Raw genomic sequence first — 23293 nt, forward strand, 5'->3', positions numbered from 1 at the left:
TGACCCAGGTGGAGGTCAACAAATGGAAGGGCGGGGTGGGTGCTCTTTGCCTGGAGAGCGTGCCGCTGCCCAGCACCATGAGGCCAGCGCACCGCGCAGAGAGCCCGGGGAAAGATCCACACTCAGGATGCCCAGGTGGCTCCTGCTGCACGCAAACCGCTTTGGCGCCACCGGAGGGCGGAAGAACCGCCAAGGGGAGCCTTCAACGTGGGGGCTTCTGTGTTCAAGTCCTCCCGGTCCCCGTGCACACTCTCCTCTCCTCAGGGCTGCACTGGAAGTCGAGGGTCCCTAGTGGGCAGGTCCTGGGCCGCAATGCTGTGCTGACAGGGGCGGGGAGGCGACGGCGCTCCCTCCAACGCTGCGGCCCCTGTGGTGGACACGCCGCCAGCACGCGAGGTCTCAGGGCTGGCTCCTCAGTTTGTCAGGTGCGCCTACGTCATCATCCTCATGGCCATTTACTGGTGCACAGAAGTCATCCCTCTGGCAGTCACCTCCCTCCTGCCCGCCGTGCTCTTCCCGCTCCTGAAGATCCTGGACTCCAAGCAGGTGAGCATCCCCCGCCCCAGCCCCTCTCAGAGCCACCTAGGCCCCAGGGGGGAGACACAGACCACCTGCCTGACCGTCCGTCTCTGCGCTGAGGGGCCCCCATGGGCGACATGTGGTCTTCTCACCTATCCTGTGGTGGGGTGGCCGAGGTGGGCCTCACAGGCCCCATGCTGTCCCCAGGTATGTGTCCAGTACATGAAGGACACCAACATGCTGTTCCTGGGTGGCCTCATCATGGCCGCGGCCGTGGAGCATTGGAATCTGCACAAGAGGATAGCGCTGCGCACGCTCCTCTGGGTGGGAGCCAAGCCTGCACAGTGAGCGCTGTCCTATGTCTCTGTCTCTGTCTCTCTCTCCGTGGGGCCCCAGGGACACAGGCAAGGGCGGGAGACCCCTGGGTGAGCAGTGGTGGGTTCTCTCTGAACGCTGGGGAGGTGGGACAGTGAAGACTGCCCCCACCGGCTCCTTCAGAAGATAGGTTCCCCAGGAAACAGGGTGGACGGAGGCTGGATCAAGCCCTGCCTGACACCCCTGGGGGTTTTGTGGGGAGAGCACAGGGAGTGGCCCAACAAGCCAGCTCAGGGGACACAGGGAGGTCACCCCTCCAAAGCTGCATACCTACCCCCCCACACCCCCATCCCGCTCAAAGGAGCCGCGGCCTCGTCTTCCCCCACGTGGCTCAGCCCGGCCCTGACGTGAGCAAACGCCCTGGTGTGCTGAGCACCCGCGTGCCTGGGTGCTGAGCAAGATGGGGCCGGATGACGTGCTGACGGCTCACAGGCCTGAACCTCTCCCCCCACTGGGTTCTCGGGCTGCTCCTCTCTGGGGGGGTACAGCGAGCTCGCTCAGCGATGGGCCCTGCGCACCTGGACCCCCGTGGACCCCAGATGAAGGGCTCGTGAGTCCTCCTGTGTCGGGGCCCAGATGCTTCACAGGGTCGAGGGCAGAGCCACTGTGCGTCCTGGGACCTCAAGGCCTCAGCAACGTCCTGCCGGGGTCCTGGGAGGGTCTCCGTCCTCTCTGCCACCAGGTCGGCCTCCTTCTGGGGTGTGAGTCCAGGGAGGTCACACACACTCCTCCACTCCCTGTGCCCCGGCTCCTCCTGGGACCCTGCCTGTGGCCGTCCATGGCACTGCCCATCTGGGGCCGGGGGTCTTTACCTGTGCCTTGCGGAGCCCAAATGTGTGTGTCACTCAGTCCTGCGGACCCTGGCTGAGTCCTGGTCTCTGTTCTGACAGGTCCCTGCAGGCCACCCACCCAGGCAGCAGGCTGGCCCCCAGTTCAGCCCTGGGCTCCCCTGCCCCAGGCTGACCAGTGACCCTGAGTGGGTCCCACAAGCACCTTGTGCTCCTGGCCCTGAGCCATGGAGAAGAGTCAGACCCTGCCCCTACCGGGGACACAGCTCCTCTGGATCCAGCCGGGGACAAGTGTCCATCCCAGGGAGGATGGACGGTGGAGGGTGGACGGTGGAGGGTAGACAGTTCAGGGGATGCTCCGCCCTAGCTACCAGGGGCTGGGAGGGAGGCCGTTGGACAGGGAGTAGGTCGGGCGGGTGACAGAGGTGGGCCCTGGGGCCGACTGCCCAGCCCTGGACGGCACTGGGGCCAGCTGTCCCCACCGGGCCGGCACCTTTGGGTTGCTATGTGGTCCTGCCTGGTGGGAGCCCCTGATGGCCATGACTGTGTGGCATCAGGAACATTTGGAGGGGAGAGGCACAGGGGCAGCCCTGCATGGCTTCCCTCCATGACGTCGGGGCAGAACGGGCCCCGGTGCCTGGCATCCCCGCAGGGCCACAGAGTCCACCCCCACTGTTGCTCCCTGCGGGACTCTCTGGCCTCCCTGCCCACCCCTCCTCTGCAGGCTGATGCTGGGCTTCATGGGCGTCACGGCCTTTCTCTCCATGTGGATCAGCAACACGGCCACCACGGCCATGATGGTGCCCATCGTGGAGGCCATGCTGCAGCAGATGCAGGCCACCAGCCCAGCCACAGAGGCCGGCCTGGGGGCCCTGGAGCTGTCGGACAAGAACAAGGCTGGAGAGCTGCCAGGTGAGCCCAGGGGCGCGACCACGAGCCCCCCTCCTCTCTGCAGCCCGAAGCTCTGTGCCTGGAGCCTCCTGAAAACAGGCGTTCAGATAAATGCTCAGAAAGCGCTGTTTCTGTAAGTTGTAGGAACATGACTGTTGCAGAAAAGTTAGATCCTGCAGTAGAGCTTGCGGCGAGGTCCCACGCTCGAGTCCCAGGGTCCTGCCAGCCACAGAAATCGGTGCCTGAGCACCAGATTCCCCACTTGGACCTGCTAGGTGTGCCTCCCGCCGTCCACGCCGCTCCCATTTGGGGGGCCAGCGGCTCTCCGCTTCCGCGGGTGGTGGGGTGGTGTCCCCACCTTGGCTCCCCGACGAGGCCCTGAGCTCAGGGACGGCAGAGAGCAGTCCCTGGGCCGGGTTCCTGCCACAGAGCTGCCGTGGACAGACAGACGGGGACCGTGCAGCCCAGGGGAGCAGTGGTGGGCTGGCCCGTCCCCCAGCAGGGCAGGGCAGGGCAGGGCAGGGTCGGGAGCTGCGGCTGGCGGCCCGCCCCAGCTCAGCCCATGACGTGCTGCCCCCACAGGGAGCCAAGTGACCTTTGAAGGCCCCTCTGAGGTGCAGCAGGCCGACTGCGACAGGAGGCGCATATGCAAGGCCATGACTCTGTGCGTGTGCTACGCGGCCAGCATCGGGGGCACTGCCACGCTGACTGGGACGGGACCCAACATGGTGCTTCTGGGCCAGATGCACGAGTGAGTGGTGGGTGAGCCTTCTGGGGATGGGAGGGGCCCCCGGGGGAAGGGGGCCTGCAGCAAAGCAACTGTCCAGGACCCCGCAGGGGTGGGAGCTGCTGTGCACGGACCTGGACACTTCTGCCATGGGGCACGTCCAGCCCTTCTTCCCTGGCTCTTGCTCAGACTGGGACCCTATACCCATCACAGAGCTCAGGTCGTGGGAAAGCCTGTGGGGCTGGACGCTGGTCCCGGGTCACTGCTTGCAGAAAACAAACGTCCCTACAGCTGGCTCACTGCCCTTGATAACGGTAGTGCCCCGTGGTGGCCGCTTACTCTCGGTGGACCCTGGCCGGAGCCTCGGGGTGGTCTGCACCCTCCTGCCGGGACCACACAGGGTCACAGGCCTTGGGGGGCGGCTGGGATCATGGGGAGCCACCCCGCCATGGGGCAGCCCTTGCAGAGTCCCTGGTTGAAGGCGGAGGAGCCGGGGCACAGCGGGTGGGGCAGCTGGGGGTGGGCAGGAGCCCAGTCCGCAGACACTTGAGGCCCAACATGCTGGCGGTTTTGATCTTGAGAGGACTCTCCATAATGATAGCCTGCGGTTTTCCCTGACGCTGGCTGGGGCGGTGTGGGGACGGATGTGCCCACATCCACACCCAGGGCTGGGCTGGGCTGTAGCACGAGGGCTGCTCGACCAGCACCAGTGGGGGTCCCCGTCCACCCTGGGGACCTCCACAGGGTCTCTTTCCTGTGACCCCCCAGGTCCCTGGGGTGCGGGCTCTGAAGTGTCTAGGCATCCAGCTCCCGTGTGTAGGAAGGCGTGTTCCTCTGGAGGGAGGGGCCTTGACTTTTGCAAGGCCCTTGGTGGGGTCTGGACCCGTAGGCAGGGTGATTGGCCGCCCCCCAGGCTCGTGGTGTGTGTGTGGGGAGGTCTCTGGGCCGGGCTGCCACTGGGCATCCCCTAGGGGCCGGGCAGGGGAGTCGGACCAGCATCTCCCTCTCTAGGCTATTTCCTGCCAGCAAGGACGTGGTGAACTTTGCCTCATGGTTCAGCTTTGCCTTCCCCAACATGGTGGCAATGCTGCTGCTGGCGTGGCTATGGCTTCAGTGTGTCTACATGAGGTCCAGGTGAGCACTGCCACTGCGCCGCTACCACCCGTCACCCCCGCAGGAGAGCCTCTAGCCCGCCCACTGCTGCCCTTCCCACAGGGGAGTAGGTGTGGGCCAGTGGGTCAGAGCAGCTCAGAGGAAGCCCTGTGCACACATCTCTGCAGGACAGACTTCCACATGGCTGCTGTGCCCGTTGGTCCCCTCAGATCTCCAGCCTCCTGACCTCATATGAACCTAATTACTCTCAAAGGTCCCACTCCTCATGCCAGCACTTGGGGGGGGTTAGGGCATCAGCGGGTGGATGTGGGGGACACAGTCCTATCTTGGGGGGCCCAAGGTGCAGCCAGGGGTCAGGGGCACCAGGTGTGGCCTCTGCTCAGGTGGGCGGCTTCCCCGAAGCCCTGAGGCCCCTGAGCTCCCTGCAGAGCGAGCAGGGGGCGCTGGGCTGGCCCCAAGGTCACAGGGGTCTCACTGTCAGGACCCCCAGCCGTGGCCGCCCAGCCCATGGCCGCTCAGCCCATGGCCATGTTCAGGGCTGCTGTTCACTGATGCTGCCCATCAGGTGCTCCAGCTCAGGGGCCCAGCCAACCCAATGTGGAGCATGGGGGGGGGGGTGGGGTAGCCTGGAACAGTGGGGGTGGCCAGGTGTCCTCCGACCCAGATCCTGCCTGCTATGTCCGGGGCCCCAGTAGGTGCTGCCCCTAGGTCTTGTGGATGCCCTCACCGGGGCCAGGGAGGTCATCCTCACTTGGGTCCCTTGTCTGGGCGGTCGTGGAAGCAACGTCAGGGTGGAAAGTACCCTCCTGAGTTCATGGGTGGCCTTGGAGGCCATGTCCGGCCATGGGATCCAGGACCAATGGGACGTCGCTGCTGGCTCACACCTGGCTTTGCTGACCAGCCTGCCCCATTGGCCTCTCACTTGGTCCCCCCTAGTTTTAGGAAGTTCTGGGGCTGCGGGCTGCAGAGCAGGAACCACGAGAAGGTAGCCTATGAGGTGCTGCGGGAGGAGTACCGGAAGCTGGGGTCCTTCTCCTTCGCCGAGGCCAACGTCCTGCTCTGCTTCCTCCTGATGGTCGGCCTGTGGTTCTCCCGGGACCCTGGCTTCATGCCCGGCTGGGTGTCCCTGGCCTGGGAGGACGGCAAGACCAAGTAAGTCGGGGGTGCATCTGTGCTGCCTGAGTCCTGCAGCTCTTTGTCATCTCCCTGTCCCCACAATAAGCCCGTGGACATGTCCCTGCTGGGCAGGCAGGGTGGCTGGGTGGGGATCGGGAGTCAGGAGCTAAGCTGGGAGCCCTGGCTTCCAAACCTCCGTGCTGCCGTCCATCCCCTCCGAAGGCAGACGCCGGGACCCACAGCCTGTGCAGAGACCCGCGGAGAGGCCGCTTCTCGGCAGGTTGGCCACTCTGTGGTCAGAGGGAACGAGGCCCCTCGCCAGGCAGGCGATGCAGGGGTGGGAGGTACCACCCGTTATACCTGTTGCCTTTGATGCACTGCGGGGGTTAGGACCCTGGGGAAGCAGGACCCTGGACAGTCTGATGAGAAGAGGTCAGGACATGCCTATGGAGCCACACAGACCTACGGGGAGGCTGGCGGGTCAGGGTCACCCCGCTGGGGGCAGAGCTGGGCCAGTGAGTGGCTGTCCTGGTGTTGGCTCTCGAGATCCCAGTCCTTGCGCTCTGCCCCACCTGCGGACACAGAGCAGGTGTGTAGACTGGTGGCCCCCAAGCCCAGCTGGGCACGTCCTGCGTGCTGTCCCCTGTAGGTACGCAACTGACGCCACCGTGGCTGCCTTTGTGGCCACCCTACTGTTCATCATGCCTTCCCAGAGGCCCCAGTTCAACTTCCGCAGCCAGACGGAGGAGGGTAAGGTTGGGGGCTGGCCCGGCGCATGTCAGGATGGGACCCCAAGGGAGAGAGCCCCCAGCCTGGGTGGAGAAGCCTGGCTAGGCTGTCAGGTCGGGGCAGGGGTGTCCCTCAGTCCTGGCCTGGGGACTATCTAGAGCCAACCCTCCTCTCCTGTGCTCTGCACACATTGGGAAACTTACCAGTCCTACAACAAGCACAGCAATGCCATCAGTATTTGGTGTCTCTCTTCCCGTTTTTATTTTTTTTGAAAGACTTTATTTATTTATTCATGAGAGACACACAGAGAGAGGCAGAGACACAGGCAGAGGGAGAAGCAGGCTCCATGCAGGGAGCCCGATGTGGGACTCAATCCCGGGACTCCAGCATCACACCCTGGGCCGAAGGCAGGCACTAAACTACTGAGCCACCCAGGGAGCCCCTGTCTTCCTGTCTTTGCAAGGATGCATGTGCGTGTGTGTGTGCATGTGCATGCGTGTGTGACTGACACCCACAGAGCTCAGATTCCTTGTGGGTTTTTGTGTTTTTAGGCTGTGTACCTGTCAAAGACACAGCCTCCAACTCTTATTTTCTCATAAGAGCCTCTTGTCGCATCAACTGGCTGTGCTGTTCTCTTATGGAACATTCTGGCTCTTTTGGATTTTTCATGTTTATAAACGCGTGTTTTCATGAGCACGCTTCTCTGAGAGTGTTTCTTTAGGGTGAGTTTCCAGGAGCAGGGCTGTTGTGTGAGTGTATATGTCTCGACGACTCTCAGATGTGATGTGTTGCCAGATTGCTTCTCAAAGAGATGCTGCTGATGTCTCTGCTACTGGGAGCATGTGTGGGTTTTACCACGTCTTCACCGCAGTGGGGGCAGTGATTGCTTTGAGTTTTGGCTGATTTATGGACGTGAGAGGGGCGCCTGTCGTCCTCACGGCTTTCGTTCCCCCTGATTAGATCTCTCTTGCGTCCTGGTACTGCCCTGGGTTGTGCATGTGCATTCTATGGTTTCTTCTCAGAACGTAAAGCTCCGTTTTATCCTCCTGCACTGCTGACCTGGAAGGTGACCCAGGAGAAGGTGCCCTGGGGCATTGTGCTGCTGCTGGGAGGCGGCTTCGCACTGGCCAAAGGATGTGAGGTAAGACCCCCTCCCCACCGCCTGCTGCAGGCTGCCGGGCCCCTTTTACAGTAGAGGGCATCACAGAGCTGCTTCGTGCCACGCCCCCCTGCCCCCCCCCCCCCCCACCCCGGGCCTGTGTGTTGTGGCTCTGTGTCTGTCTGCTCCAGATAGCTGCCGGTGTCCTGAGGGCAGGGACTCTTGTCACCAAGGAGGAGATGGACGGGTGGATGGACCTGGAATGTAGAAAGTGCTCCTTGAGTGGTTGCAGCAAAGAGTGAATAAGAGACCAAGAGGCTAAGTTAGCCCAGAGATGCAGAGGACGCTGTGAGGTCTCCTCTTGGGTTTGGCGGCAATGATCCCTGCTTTGATTTGTTCTGGGAGGTCTCTTTCTCTACTAGATCTTGTTCTTCTATTTGCTGGACTCTTTGTTGATACAGTTGACATTTAACATTTTTTTCTCTATCTAAAAATATATTTCTAGAGAAAAATATTTCTCTAGGTATATGGCAGCGCAGGAGGAGAGGAACAGCTTTGGGGAAAAACACCCAAAAATGTAACCTTCTTACTCCAGCCCCCCCTTCCTCAATAGCAAAGAAATGAGGCAGAGAGAGGGATGAGCCCACTGGTGCTACGATCCTCCATCCATCCATCTGTCCATCCATCTGTCCATCTACCCATCCTTTCATCCATCCATCCATCCATCCATCCATCCATCTGTCCATCTATCCATCCATCCATCCATCCATCCATCCATCCATCCATTGATCCATCCATTGATCCATCCTTCCATCCATCCACCCATTGATCCATCCATCTGTCCATCCATCCATCCATCCATTGATCCATCCATCCATTGATCCATCCATCCATTGATCCATCCATCTGTCCATCCATCCATCCATCCATCCACCATCCATCCATCCATTGATCCATCTGTCCATCTACCCATCCTTTCATCCGTCCATCCATCTATCCATCCATCCACCATCCATCCATCCTTCCATCCATCTGTCCATCTACCCATCCTTTCATCCATCCATCCATCCATCCATCCATCCATCCATTGATTCATCCATCTGTCCATCTACCCATCCTTTCATCCATCCATCCATCCATCCATCCATCCATCCATCCATCCATCCGTCTACCCATCCGACTTTCCATCATCCATCATCCATCCACCCATCATTCTGTCTGTTGATCCATCCATCCATCCATCCATCCATCCATCCATCCATCTGTCCATCCATTCATCATTCCATCCTTTTGGTCCCTCATTCCATCCACCCATCCATCTATCCATCCATTTTTTCATCCCTTCATCCCTCCATCCAGGAGTAGAATGTCATAGACAGACTTGGTCTATCTTGTTTCTGCTGTTCCTTCTGCATCTAGAATGGAGCCTGATGTATCACAGGGACATGAATATCTTTTGGATGAACAAATTCATCCATCTGGCCACCTCTCCATTCAGTCATTCATCCATCATCTCTCATTCTTTCATTCATGAAATGTTCCTATGTTAGATCAGGCCTGGGAGTTACAGAAGAGGTTGAGAATGTTCCTGCACTTGAGGCCTTTGCAGACTGGAGAGGGGGTCATATCTGGAAGAGTGTCAGCAAGAAGTGACTTCCTTGTGATGGAATAATCGTGCAGTGTCAGGCTCAGGAGCAGAAGATGAAGCTGGTGTGGCTCGAAGAAGCCACTTCACTGAGAGTCAAGATGGGGGCATGGACTTTATTCCAGGGGCAACCACTGGAGGGTTGAGGCCAGATCTGCACTTGGGGAAACACCCTGATGTGTGGAGTAGAGATCCGGGTGGCAGGGGAGGGCTGAGAGAGTCCTGGGGTGCTCTGTACCTTCATCTAACTGAGTCTTAGCATGAGGCTCCGCGAGCCACGCTCTCCTTCCTCAGACTCCCTCTTCCTCTGAATCCTCCATTTCTGGCTCAGATCCCTCTCCTGAGCATCAAGAGCTTCAGGGGGCTGAGAGGAGATGGCGGCAAGGCTCTTGGGGTGCCTCGGTGGCTGAGTGGGCATACAGGCACACAGGGTGACACCCAGGTCCCAGGTTGGAAGGCAAATGGATGGGGAGCCCCAGGAAGCAGGTTCTGGGCCAAAATTCTGTCACTAGACCATCCAGGCTGGAAACAGATCAAGGAAACAGCAGGGTAAGGATGGAGCTTGAGTCTGGGATGTGGCAGAGAGAGGGTCATGGGTACAGGAGGGGCTGAGTTCCCTGGAGAAGGACCAGGGCCGTCTCCCGCCCCGGAGATGCAGGCCCGCCACCCTTGGTGACTGCCCTCCTGTGCTTCCCAGGCCTCGGGGCTATCAGAATGGATGGGGAAGCAGATGGAGCCCTTGCACTCTGTGCCCCCCGCAGCCATCACCCTGATCCTGTCCCTGCTCGTCGCTGCGTTCACCGAGTGCACAAGCAACGTGGCCACCACCACCTTGTTCCTGCCCATCTTTGCCTCCATGGTAAGTGACCTGCCAGCGAGATAACCCCTAGCCATCAGGTCACAGGAAGCGGTCAACCTGTGACCCTATCCCATGGTCCCCTGGAGGGACCATGAGTTGGGGGCCAGAGCCTGACCACTCTTCTGAGGTCCTTCTTTGTACCCCGCTTGCTCCCCAAGGTCCAGGCAAGAACCGGGCACTTAGCATTCACTTTTAAAGGTGGCTGATTATTTCTCGAGCCAAGCAGACGGGATTCGCAGTGAGGAGGGGTGGGCCAGCACCGTGGGGGTGATAGAGGGCCTGGAGTGCATGGGGTGCAAGGCACGATGGCCGGAGCCCACCCGGAGGCGTACTGGGGAGCCAGGTCTCCAGGGTGGTGAGAGGCGGAGATGTCCAGGGGATGGAGCCGCCCAGGGCTCCGGGTGGTGGTGGTGGAGTGGTTGGCACTGGGGGCCAGGCTGGCATGTATCTGAGGTGGAACAGAGCCGAGAGCGGCTTTAGCAGAGGAGCAGCTGTGACCTTTCCTTGCACTTGCTTCCATCACTCGCTGTGGGGTGTTCCGACCTCGGGGGGGGGGTGCAGCCAGAGCTCTGGGCGGGGGGTCAGAGGACCTGAGTGTGAGCTGTGGGGTCCTCGAACATGTCGCCTCGGTTCTCACTTGTCCTCAGGGTCCAGTGAGGGACAAGGGGCCGTGGAAATCCCCATGAGCGACAGCACGGGCCTGGGAGGGAGCCCGACGCACAGTGGTCTTGGCTCAGGGTTCAAGTTGCCAGATTTCTGTGCAGCTGCCCCACGTTCATGCATGTGGACGTAAAACCTTCTGTTCTCGGTGAAGGTAAAAGCATTGGCTCCCTCCGTCCTAAGCAGCCCCCGCCCACCCCACCCCCCAGAGCCACACAGATGGGGCTTCACCTGAGGCTGTGGCCAGGCCCTTTGAAAGCAGACTTTTCTAGAAGTAGACCTCACAGTTACTGCCCCGGCCCCCCTGGAGCCCCTGCCCCAGCGTCCGCCTGCGGGAGGGGACGGGAGCCAGCTGCCTGGCTGGGTCACAGAGGTACACAGGGCATGCTCACTGGGCACACCCCGGACCAGGGCAAATGGGGTGGGCAGGAAGCAGACGGAGACCCTGCCTGGGCCTCTCCACTGCTGCCAGACGGCATGCGTTTGGGAGCAGCCTTTCCAGAGGGTGGTCATAACCCGGAGCCGCTCATGCTCGCCCACCCGGACTCAGCAGTTTCATGTCTGGGGATGTACCTCAGGAAGCTGGTCGGCGGTGCTCACAGGCATATATTATAGGATTGGTGGTTGTGGACTTGCATTCACAGCTGCGGGTGTGGGCGGGAGGGGACACAGTCATACGCTGCAGTAGTATCAAGGGTTGAGGGCAACACAGGTTTTTTAAAAAATATTTTATTTATTTATTCACGAGAGACACAGAGAGAGGCAGAGACACAGGCAGAGGGAAAGGCAGGCTCCCTGCGGGGAGCCCGATGCGGGACTCGATCCCAGGACCCCAGGGTCATGCCCTAAACCAAAGGCAGATGCTTAACCACTGAGCCCCCCAGGTGTCCACATGTTCTTTATCAACAGTGTCATTCTGTGGTCCTGCTCTGCACCTGAGTGTCATTCTCCTTGAAGTGTCTGTTGTGCTAGCACATAGGACACCGCTGTTTGTACACGCGTGTCTCACCTGACCGCCTGCCTCCGTAGTGGTTGCTACACTGAGGAATCTGTCCCCGGGGGTCTTGCTGCTGTAATGTCACACGGGCATCTGTCCTCACATGTGCAAAACCGCACGGCGGGCTGTTGATTCCGACAGAGACGGGAACGCATTGCGAATCACATCGCTCGCTCACTGAATGAATGCGTCGTGCATGTCTGGTCTGCACCCGGCGCTGCTGGGTGTGGCTGGAGGGTAGAAAGGTTAGGCACCGCATTCCCCAGGGCGTGGATGCACCCATACAGGCAGGGGTAAGTGGGCTCTGGAGGCCTGTGGCAGGGCGGGCAGGCGTGAGCACATGGTGGCTGTGGGAACAGGTCCGGTGTGGTCCCAGCACAGCGTGGTCTGTGGCACATGGCTAGCAGCTGAGTGAACAGGGCGTTCGGAAGTGCCTCCCCAGGGAGGTGGCTCTGAGGTTCAGCCCTGGGAGGCTGGCATGGTTATTGTTCAGACCCAGAGCGGAGAGTCCAGGGGCCTGTGGGGCAAAGGCATGGGGCCGGGATGCACGCAGGGCACAGGGGAGTGTCTGCCTGTGGTGCCTGTGACCTCGCAGCCCTGTGTGTCTCCCCAGTCACGGTCCATCGGCCTCAACCCGCTGTACGTTATGCTGCCCTGCACTCTGAGCGCATCCTTTGCCTTCATGCTGCCCGTGGCCACCCCACCCAACGCCATTGTCTTCACCTACGGACACCTCAAGGTTTCTGACATGGTAAATGCAGCCCCTCCGCCTGCGCTGGGGCTGGATGGCCGTTTACTACGGACGTGGGATGTTGGGTCCCGTGCTCTCGATGGGCATCTATGCACAGCTTCACTTCTCTGTTGATGCTGTCTCAAGATCTGCAGATGGTGGCGTCTCCCAGAGCTGAGAGGCGGGCTCTGGAGGCTGTCACCTTGGGGAGCCCTTGATGAGCCCCCGGGAAGGCATGAGGGCAGGGGGCCCCTGGGGGCTGGGATGGGTGTTGCAAACTAACGAGGACCCATGAGACGGGTCCAGGGCAGGTAATGGCGGAGACGCAGGAGCAGGGATAGGGACAGGGGCCCTGCTGGGAGCAAGGGATGTCTTAGAACAGATGCAGACAGAGGAAGACCCACCCCCTCCTGCTGTGGCTCCATCACCTGTCACCACCAGTCACCACCTGTCACCGGAGGGGGAGGGGGAGGGAGGAGGGGGGCATGTTTGGGGATCCCAGGGGCTCTGGGGGTTGTCTCACCCCACCTCCTGTGGGCTGTTAGCGGTGCTCATGGGGGCTCAGGGGACCCACCTGTGCTGCCCATTTCCCAGGGGCGCTGGTGGCACCTGCTCTGCCTGGGGGTAGGGTGAACACGAAGCCAGCCAGGCCCAGGACGGGCTCCCTTCCCTGAGGGCAGCGGCTCCCCATCCCATTCCGACAGCCCGGCTGCCCAGGGGGTCCTGACGCTGACCCTGGTTCTTCCCCAGATGAAGACAGGACTCATCATGAACGTAATCGGAGTCTTCTGTGCCTTTCTGGCCATCAACACCTGGGGACGGGTCATATTTGACCTGGACCGTTTCCCTGCCTGGGCCAACGTGACGAATATCGAGACCTAGGGAAGAGCCCTGTGACCGCCGAGTATAGCGCCCCCGCCCTCCAAGGAGCCCCACACCTTCCCGCACACCTTGCAGCAGAGTCTTGGGGTCCACTCCCCAGAGTGGCCCAGTGATGCCCACACCCCCACGGAGACTGAACCCAATGGGCCGCCTCCTCCTGCAGGCCCATGCCCAGCATGGGGAGTGGGGGATGGGCGGCGGCCGGGTGGAAGAGCAGGGAGCCCCTTGGGATGCTGGGGGGATGTCTGCTTTTCCCCAGGGTTGGGAGGGGGGCTCCTGCCAGCCCCAAGCTGGGCTCTGCTGTCCACCCACCGAGGCCCACAGTCGTCGGTGGAGTGGGGGTTGGATCCCAGCTCAGGAAGCAAGAGAACAGCGGCCACCCAGAGCCTGTGCCTCCCCCAGCTCTCTGTGGCCCCATCCCATCTCTCTCATTACTTGACAGGGGACACCCCCCCAAGGGGCAGGCTGTCTGGTCCCAGGCAGCTTCCCACTGCTGGGGTCCGAGCCTCCTGGAGCCGCAGGGAGCACAGTGCTACCCTCGAAGGCTGACACTGGGGCTGCTGACTTCTGGATGCTGCGGCCCACAGCTCCACGCCGGCTGACATGCTCTGTTGTGAGGGACGACATGTACCCCTCCACTGTCGGGGCCATCGGGTGGTGGGTCCCCCTGCCTGGGGCCCTCCAGCGCCCTTACTTCCCCCAAGTGGCTGGGCTGGGGTCACATTCCTTGTGTGGGCAGTGATGGCTGCTCTGGGGCCCCCCAGCGGCAGGTGCAGAGTGGACACAGCTGTGCATGGCAGAGCCAGAGCGGGGCCGCCAGAGCTGGTCGTGCTGGGGCTCGGGCTCCCCTCATTGCCAGGCTTTGGCAGCCATGCCTGGCGGTAACATGGCTTCGCCGAGAACGAGCCGCGCTCGGCGGCCCCCGGGCAGTGTGGCTGCGGGGACGCCCGCCCCTGCCTACCAATGCCTTACCTGTCCTCCTGGGGCTGCTCTGAAGGCCACGCAGGAGCAGGAACACATCAGGTTCATTGGTGGCACTTGTCAGGGCCGGAGGACATCGGGGCTCAAGGAAAGGCCCCCCGAGGACTAGGGTGGGATGGTTCCCCTGGCCCATGGGACACACTGGGCCTGGCTCTCTGCCGTGCAGCAGGCAGTGGCAGGTGCCTGAGCGAACACGTGCTCAGGGCCCACCTCCTATCCATGCTGCTCCCCCTGGTCCTCACAGCAGCCCCATGATGTGGGCTCATGCTCTGAGGACACAGAGGCCCCAACAGGCTGAGCTGTTACAGGATCGTTGTTGCCCTCACACCCATGGGTTTTGGTCGCGGCCATCTGGGAGTGAAAACGTGGGGAGGGGAGGGGAGTGGGCAGCAGGGCAGGCATCCTGGGTGATGACACGAGGCCCCTGGGGATGGAGGGAACCTGAGCACGTGGCCCCCTCGGCATTCAGGGTTTTAGAAGCTCCTTTGAGGAGCTGTCTGGGGCCGTCCAAGAGTGGGCCCCGTGGATCAGCCACTGAGTGTGCTCGTTGGGCCCCTGATCACACTCCTATGTCCCCAGCGGGGGCCTCTCCGTGTGCAGATGGCCTCTGGGCCAACCTCTGGACACTGACCCCTCCATTCCTAACACTGACCCTCACATCACAGCTCGTTGTTTAGCTTCAGGGACGTCTTGGCAAAGTTGCTCCCGCAGAGGCCATGAGATGGGATGCTGCTGTGGTGTCGTCTGCACCGTCCAGTTCCCTGTGTCCTCGGGGGGACCCTGGCCCTGGTGACCCGTGTGTCCTTTTAACACCTAACCAAGTCATGTGTCCAGACTTGTACATTAAGTGAGTGGCTGTGACAACTCCAAGTAGACTTTCCACCCTCGCACCCGCTGCTCCTTGTGTACCCACCAAGGGCCTTGTGCACAGGCTGGCGAGGGGCCATGATCCCACCTACCCCAAGGCCTGTGTGCTCAGGGAGGAGCCCCTGCAGATGTGGGCTCGGGGACTGTGGGCATCTGGCCCTCCCCTCGGAGGAGCCGGCCCGCTCCCGCTGTGGATGTCTGTCAGTGCCCGAGGACCCGTGCTGCCTACCTCTCTGGGGCGGGGACGCCAGCTAACCCCGAGTGGCCCACAGCGGGTGTGCAGGGAACAGGACTGAGCCATCACTGTGGTCGTGAGTGAGGTCATGATGGCCACCATCCAGGGTGCTGGCAGAGGGTGGGGGGGTCCGGAGAGCAGACTGCCAGCCCAAGGACTCGGACCACAGGCTCTTTCCAAACAGCTTCTCCTAAAGCCACTGCTGCTCTGACCGTTATGGCAGATGGGGACGGTGTGTGGCTGCAGGTGATGGCGGTGCGAGCGTCTGGGTGTTCACGGTCAGCGGGACAGGGAGTCTGAGGTCCGCAGGGTCCTGAGGGCACTGAGCTCGAGCTGTGTGCACATGCAGATCTACACCAGAGGCAGCCGGAAGGGTTCCCTCCTTTCAGGACAGCAAACGCCTTCTCTGGAGGCCAACTGTCTGCCCTGTGTGTGTATCTGGCCAGTACTTTGTCCTTAGCCACTGGCTGGCTGGTGGTGCGCAAGAGGTGATCCCAGCACTATTGCCACGGGCCCATCAGGATGCATCTCCTGGGCTCGGCGAGTTGGCCTGTCTGTTGAAACCAGGAAACATTCTACCCCCAAACCTAGAGAAATGTGGGGGTGCTGCTGGGTGGGCAATGTGCAAGGCACGGGCTCCTGGCGGGGCCTCAGCTTCTATCAGGAAGGGTCCCCAGGCTGGCCTGGTGTGGAGTCAGTTCCCTGGCCTCTATCTGGGCTCAGTTGTTTGCCGGAAGCCCTCCCACACCTTCTCCCCCGTTGATGTTGTGCCTCTAATGTCTTGGAAGGAGGTTGTGCCCAAGACCCCGTCCTCTCCTCTGAGCACCTGGCTCAGGTGGCTGAGGTCAGCTAGGGTCGTGATCCTGTGACCAGGACTACTCTCCAAGCTGCGCTGCCAGTGATAGAGGAACCCCACCAGGGTCACAAGTGATGCCAGAAATCCTCATCCTCGGCCCTGGAACTGGGTGTCTCGCTGACGTTCTGAGCCCAGACCCTCCTTAGGGGAGGATCCAGGTTCTTGCTTCCCTGGCCAGCCTGCCCAGATGGCCACGTCCACCCCGGAGACACAGGCTGCCCCCGGCTGCCTGCCACCCGCCAGCGCTGACGGCCCAGGGCAGACGAACATCGGGACTCAGCTTCTGAGACATGGCGAGTTTTTATATTTAAAAAGTGAACACTGTTAACCCAGCATGAGAAATTCCATGGGCACAAAGCCACTTCAAGAGGCCCCCAGCGGTTCCAGAATGGGATTTGCTGGCAGCATCTTTCTTGTCCTTCCAGAAACAGCCCGTCTGCACGAGCTTCTCCTGTAGACATGCATCCTCTCCATCACACAGGGGCTGCGTCCTGCACGAAGCACCCATCCATGTTTCCGCCCCTCCCCTTAATTTATTTGGAGAATGTTCCATTTCAGGACATGTGAATTTTGACTCTTTTCTCATCCAATAGCCTGTTTTATTTTTAAATTGAGGTAACGTGAAAATCCAGCCAACTGCGCGGGTTGTGAGCACACTGTTCCATGCATCGCTCACAACTGTGTGCAGCTTGTGAGCGACACCCACCCCCGCCTGTCCCCAGTCCCCATCTCCTCCTCCCTCCCTGTGCTCCCCCCCCCCTCTGGCCACCACTGTTCCCCTAAACCTCTGCATCTGCTGAACAAAATGCTTGTGATGTTTGTTCCTTCGCAATTGTTGCTAAGCGGCTCCTAGGGCACGGCCGCGGTCTGGCCGCTCCCCCTGGGTGGCCTTGAGGGGTGTTCCGGTCTGGGGCTGGCCTGAATAAAGCTGTGTTCTCTCTGCAGGAATGTGTTCGTGAGCTCGTGCTTGCGTTTCTCCGGGTGAGGGCACCCCCAGGGTTAGAGGCCCCAGGTAGTTTGAAAGCTACATCGTATTCCAGGGAGAGCGCAACCCGGCAAAGACACAAGCCCTGGGGACGGGCAGCCGGTCAGTGCTGGCCACGCCAGGCTTCTGCTAACACTGCAGTGACTGAGTCGATGAGTCTCCCTGAACCCGTGTGAGGAGAGTGCTTTCCAGAATGGCAGGCTGGATGATGGGGTGTGTGCATTTAAACCTGGGGCAGGAGCACCTGGGGAGTCAGCAGCATCTGCCTTTGTCTTAGGGCGTGACCCTGGGGTCCCGGGGTCAACTCCTGCATCGGGCTCCCCACAGGGAGTCTGCTTCTTCCTCTGCCTGTGTCTCTGCCTCTCTCTCTGTGTCCCATGAACAAATAAAATCTTAAAAAATAATAATAATTAAAAAATAAGCCTGGGTCAGATACTGACCCTCTGCTACCCAAGGGAGTGGTGCCACCATTTATTATCAAAAACTGCACACAATGCCTTATTCTTGCACATCTTAGCAACATTGTGTACCATCAAACTTCTCAATCTTAACTTGAAAAATACTAAGTAGTTGAAAAATATTATCTCATGATTTTCATTCCATTTATTTAAATTACGTGGAACAAGAAGCATCAAAAAATTTTTTTTCAGATATTTATAATTTGTTTGTGTCTCTTTTTGGTGAACTCCGTTTTCTCCATTTTTCCTCCCCCAGAGGTCTTTTCTTACTCATTTGTAAGAACTCTTTATATATTAAGGAAACTAGTCAGTGAGCAGAGGACTAGTGAGAGTGTCTATTAAGATCTGGTGAAGATGGTTACTCTCTGTTTATTGTTTATAACCTATCCTCCCCCCTGGCAATTCTCACAAACTTTTCATAAGAATTTCTGAATCAGCTTCTCCAGTTCCAAAAACAACGTGGTCAGCATGCACCTCTCGGGCCATCTCTCCTACGCCTCTCCCTCCCTCTGTAGGGTTTCCTGGCCTCTGCGCTGGGGGTGTCTGGGGCCAGGATCATTCTTTCTGTGGGGAGCTGTACTGTGCGCTGTGGGATGTCCAGCAGCGTCTTGACCTCTATTCACCAGATGCCAAGAGCAGCCTCCATCCGCACCCCCTGGCTGCGATGATTAATACTCATTGCCAAGTGTCTGGGAACCATGGACTCAGCCTGACCTGGCAGCACGGGACAACTTGCTGCTCCCAGCGCCTATGGGGGGTGCTGTCCCACCTCTACCAGCCCCAAGCTGCCCTAACCAGCCTCGAGATGCTGTAACCGGCCCGAGCTCCCCTAACCAACCCTGGGCTCCCCTAACCTGCCCCAAGCTCCCCTAATCAGCCCTGAGCTCCCTGTACCAGCCCTGAGCTCTCCTAACCCGCCCTGAGCTCCCCTAACTTGCCTCGTGCTCCCCTAACCCACCCCGTGCTCTCCTAACCCACTCCGTTCTCTCCCAACCGGCCCCGAGCTCCCCTAACCCACCTGGAGCTCCCCTAACATGCCCCAAGCTTCCCTAACCCACCCTGAGCTCCCCTAACTTGCCCTGTGCTCCTCTAACCCACTTCGTGCTCTCCTAACCCACCCTGTTCTCCCCTAACCGGCCCCTAGCTCCCCTAACCCACCTGGAGCTCCCTAACCTGCCTCGTGCTCCCCTAACCCACCCAGTGCTCTCCTAACCTACCCTGTTCTTCCCTAACTGGCCCCAAGCTCCCCTAACCCACCCGGAGCTCCCCTAACCTGCCCCAAGCTCCCCTAACTTGCTCTGTGCTCCCCTAACCTGTCCCGTGCTCCTCTAACTGGCCCTGAGCTCTCCTAACTTTCCCTGTGCTCCCTTAACCTGCCCTGAATTCCCCTAACTTGCCCCGTGCTCCCCTAACCCACCCCGAGCTTCCCTAACCACTCTTCCTTTCTCCCTGTGGCTCTGTCCACCATCCAGCTAGGACATAATTTACTCCCGACATCCTTCCTCTGTCTCTCCCCCGCCTTCAAGAGTGGAAGGTCTTACTCCCACGTCCTCTGCACCTAGAGCACACCTGGTACATACATAGTATAGGCTGACTCTTTGGGTTTTTCCCATTTAATAGTTTTGTCTTTAAATTGGATAAATGAGGGATCCCTGGGTGGTGCAGTGGTTTAGCGCCTGCCTTTGGCCCAGGGCGCAATCCTGGAGACCCGGGATCGAATCCCACGTCGGGCTCCCAGTGCATGGAGCCTGCTTCTCCCTCTGCCTGTATCTCTGCCTCTCTCTCTCTCTCTCTCTCTGTGTGTGTGTGTGTGTGACTATCATAAATAAATTAAAAAAAATAAATTGGATAAATGAGGCTCACCTGCATGGCTCAGTGGATGAGTATCTGCCCTCAGCTCAGGTCATGATCCCGGGGTCCTAAGATCGAGTCCTGTGCCAGGCTCCCTGCTCAGCAGGGAGCCTGCCTCTCCCTGCCCCTCTGTGCTCTCTTGCTCTCAAATAAATTAAATCTTTAGACATTTGGATAAATGAATAGATCAGAGCAGGCTCATAGATTAGGTTAGATGAGAAATGACTACTGATTCATTCTGCACGAAAAGATGGTATTTTCCCTCATATTAAAGTGTCCTCTTCTGCCCTCCTGCAAAGTGGGCAGTCCATTGTAAATAAGAAATACTGAATGATTTTTATAGTAAATGTCTTGTCCAGCCTGTTTTTTTTTTTTTTAATTTCCCCTAAAATTTCCCCTATTCCCTATTTCCCCTTCCCCTTGGGAAGCTTGGGAAGCACCGTCTCCTCATGGGCTGTGGGGCCAGGCCTCAGCGATGTCCCGAGCCCTGACCCTGGACCTGGCGTCATGTGTCTGGAAGCTCTAGCTGTGTCTCTCCCCAGCTCTCCCTCAAGTCTGGGGGGGTGGGGCACGTGTGTCCACCGTCCTCCCTGAGGGCCTCCAGCCGACGGCCATGCTCAGGCCCCCATGTGGCTTCTCCAGAGAACTGGGGCTCATCTCTGAGCTCCCTGGGGGGCAGGTGACAGACCGGAGAGTGATCTTTGCTTTCTTGGTCAGTTCCCGAGCCTAATGGCAGGGGCTTGTGCCAGGGACAGACTGTCGGGGGTCAGGGTATTACAGGAGGGCAGGGCCCTGCCTCCCATCTCTCTGTTTTCCCCACACCTTCTGGACAGGCCTGTCCCCCACCTGATCTGCAGGGTGGGAGTGGGGGGAGGCCGGGCACGGCCACTGCAGAGCTCTGGCTCTCCTTCCGTCATCACTGCCTCTGCTGGGGCCTCCTGTTCGGCTGCTCCTGGGAGGATGCCTGTCAGGGCCACATGGGCCCCGGGTCCACCCGAGGTCACCCTGAGTGTGCACGAGGTGGCCTCCAGATGGGTCTGAAGCTGTTACCTGGCACCACTCCGGGCAAAGAGAAGGCCCACAGAAGCACAAAGCTCCAGAAATATTACATAAAACAAGCTGATACTTGGTGGGGGTGGGGTGGGGGGTGGGGAGCTGCAGGGGGGCTGCTGGGCAGAGGCCCTGACCATGGGCACACCGAGTGCCCGCCAGCGTACTGTCCATCCTGCCCCCAGCCGGGCTTTACCCAGGCCCTCCCTCCAGGGCCCCAGCAGCCTGGACAGAGCCCAAGCTGGGAGGCCGGCTTCCAAAGGCGGGGGGCTCCTGCCCACGGTGGGCTCTGCGGTGTCCGTGGTTGGCCACTTGACATTTATAGCTCCAGTGCTTCTCAGCTTACTGTCCCTGCGGTGGGGTCTGGCTCTCGGGACAGCACCGCTGCGGTGAGCCTGCTGCTGGCCCCAGCCCAAGCCTGAGCTGGGAGGGAGGCCTGGTTCCTGCCGCTGGTTGCCCGGGGCCCTTTCCAGAACCTGGCTGGCTGCTGGAAAGCTGCCGGGATGCTGAGGGGCCCCTGGGACCCCTGGCCCAACAGGATCTCCCCCTGGCCTGTGTGGCACTCTGGACCAAGGCATGCTAGTACAGGGGTGAAGGAGCAGGAAGACCAAAGAAGGGCTTGGGGCAGGGCTGGATGGCCAGGGGCAGGGGTCTCTGTTGGGGGCAGGGGTCTCCGTTGGGGGCAGGGGACTCGAGGAGCACACAGGAAGCCCCCGTGTGTGTGCCACTCCCCACTTGCAGGGTGGCCTACACAGCCCTTCGGGCAGCCAGGACACTCTCCCTGCTGCCTAGTGTGACCCTCTCTCACGCGAGGGAGGGCTTCTCCGTCCAGGGGTCTGAGCTAGGAGGGACTGAGGAGGTGGGCCGGGTGTCCCCAAACGCTGCAGCCCCAGTGCAGCCAACCCGGAAGGGATGCTGACTCCAAAGGCCCACACTTCACTGTGCCATGTGGATTGGGGGTGTCTGAGGAGGGAAGGGGTGGGTGCTGCTGCCCCACAGAGACCCGGGAGGGGCCGGGCCTGGCTCCTGGCACCCATTGTCCACTCTGCTCTGCTATGACTCAGGGAAGGGGCCACCGTGTCACAGACCAACTCCCTGCCCTCCTGTCCCCCCACCCCCTCCCCCAAACCCAAGGCCTGACTCTGGCCTGCTCTCTGTGACCTCTGGGATTGGAAGATCACGTTGTGGAGGGAGGGAGGGAGGGAATGAAGGAGGGAGGGAGAGAGGGTCAGGCACGAGACAGGCCTCGGGTGTCTGGAACTCACACCCTACAATCCAGGGAAACCCCAAAGAGCAATCAGGGCAGAGGATGGGGGCAGGTGAGCCCTGATTATGGGGTGGGGTGTGGAGGGGGCTGTGGGAGGGCAGGGCCCGTCTTGGGGAGGTGAGGACAGCTACCTAAAAATGGAGCTGATTTTCATATAAATAGAACACCTTTTGGGCGTGTTTCTTTTTTAAAGTCAGGATTTATTTCAGTGCCCCCGTCCTAGCAAATACCCCGTGATGGGCCAGCCCGCGGTGGTTTCAGCCTGATGACATGGATAGCTTCTTCCTGGGCTGCCCTCAAGGATAAGCCGGTTCTGTCCCACAGTGAGGGCTCAATGCCTGGTGCAGGCTGAGAGATGGGTCACGGGGGTGGGCTCCAGTCAGTCCTCCAGAGCGCATGAACCCGAGGAGACAACCTGTGGCAGCTTGTGTGGACTGGCTCCTTCACTTAGGGTGTGTGAACCCACAAAGCTTCCGCCACTGATTTGAAGCAGTTATGAAAGATGAATAATTTTGCAGGTTCTCCTTCCTTCTTTCTGTTTTTTTTTTTTTTTAAGATTTTATTTATTTATTCATGAGAGACACAGAGAGAGGCAAAGACACAGATAGAGGGAGAAGCAGGCTCCCTGCGGGGAGCCCGATGTGGAACTCGATCCCAGGACCCGGGGATGACACCCTGAGCCGGAGGCTCAACCACTGAGCCCCTTGGATGTCCCTTCTTTCTTTTTTTTCTTTAACACACAGTAAGCACTTGCTAAGAGACGAAGAGATAGACACTGATCCTGCCCGTAGAATTCCTCCAGCAGAGTCAGGAGCATGTGCAAGAGGAGACTGGCCAAAGGTGGGGCGGGGGGCATCCAGGCCACAGGGGGCTGGTCCTGGGGCTTGGCTGAGGGAGGGGAGCTGTGTACGGCTGGACAGGTGTGCAGAGGAGCAGGTACTGGTGTCAGGCTCAGGCCCAAGTGCTGGTGAGGAGGCCCAGCTATGGGACCCCCGAGTGGCAGCCGGGGGTGGGGGTGGGGAGGGCGGGGAGGGCTGGTGGTTTCAGGCCAGCTGCCTGTGGGGTGGGGGTGGGGAAGGCTGGGGCAACCTACAGGAAGCCTGGGGGCCTGTCTGGGCTGCGAGGATTATGTCTGAAGTGGGAATCACAATAACACAAGTTCCCACCAGGCGGGGTGATGTGACTGAGCCGGGTATGCACACCAAGGGCCAGTCCTTTCGTGTCTGGCAAGGCTACGGGTCACAGGACGGTGTGGGGGGCCTTGGGGAGGAAGCAGCAGTGCAGCTGCAGGTTGGCCAGCAGAGGCCCAATCTCTTGTTCGTTCCCTCGGGCAGGGGAGTATCCGTGGGGCTGACAAGTGCTCTCCCCTAGTGGGTCTGGGGACAGAGAGGGACCTAGGGGCCGTGTGTGTTAACTTGGCCCCTTTAGCCCAGCTTGTCTGTTGACGATGGTCCCTAGAGGCCAGCACTTGACCTGACTCCAGGACCCCGCTCAGGGCCAGAGGTAGTGCAGCACTCGGGAACCTTCTGGAAGGCAAAGGCTGAGATCACCCCGACCAAGGGCAGCTCGCCTGCTCCACAGACAGGGCTCCCATCAGCTGTCCAGGCTCCTGG

General features: G+C 60.0%; 1 protein-coding gene across 5 annotated transcripts in view; it reads left to right on the top strand.

Annotated features, from left to right (window-relative positions):
* Positions 1 to 23293, top strand: part of SLC13A5 (solute carrier family 13 member 5) — a 33660-nt gene that overhangs the window by 5291 nt on the left and 5076 nt on the right. Inside the window, exons 3-13 of one of the 5 annotated variants that reach the window (XM_025461989.3) lie at positions 418 to 546; positions 727 to 863; positions 2407 to 2594; positions 3156 to 3324; positions 4312 to 4434; positions 5350 to 5565; positions 6179 to 6279; positions 7281 to 7399; positions 9700 to 9861; positions 12132 to 12269; positions 12999 to 17013. In XM_025461989.3, the coding sequence (XP_025317774.1) occupies positions 418 to 546; positions 727 to 863; positions 2407 to 2594; positions 3156 to 3324; positions 4312 to 4434; positions 5350 to 5565; positions 6179 to 6279; positions 7281 to 7399; positions 9700 to 9861; positions 12132 to 12269; positions 12999 to 13130 (1614 nt within the window). In that variant the 3' untranslated portion in view covers positions 13131 to 17013. Of the gene's footprint in view, positions 1 to 417; positions 864 to 2406; positions 2595 to 3155; positions 3325 to 4311; positions 4435 to 5349; positions 5566 to 6178; positions 6280 to 7280; positions 7400 to 9699; positions 9862 to 10019; positions 10083 to 10508; positions 10676 to 12131; positions 12270 to 12998; positions 17014 to 23293 lie in introns of those variants that run through there. The other 4 variants (XR_003142081.3, XM_025461988.3, XM_025461990.3 and 1 more) reach the window with 4 other exon arrangements.

Source organism: Canis lupus, chromosome 5 (assembly GCF_003254725.2).
Source record: "Canis lupus dingo isolate Sandy chromosome 5, ASM325472v2, whole genome shotgun sequence".
Lineage (NCBI taxonomy): Eukaryota > Metazoa > Chordata > Mammalia > Carnivora > Canidae > Canis > Canis lupus.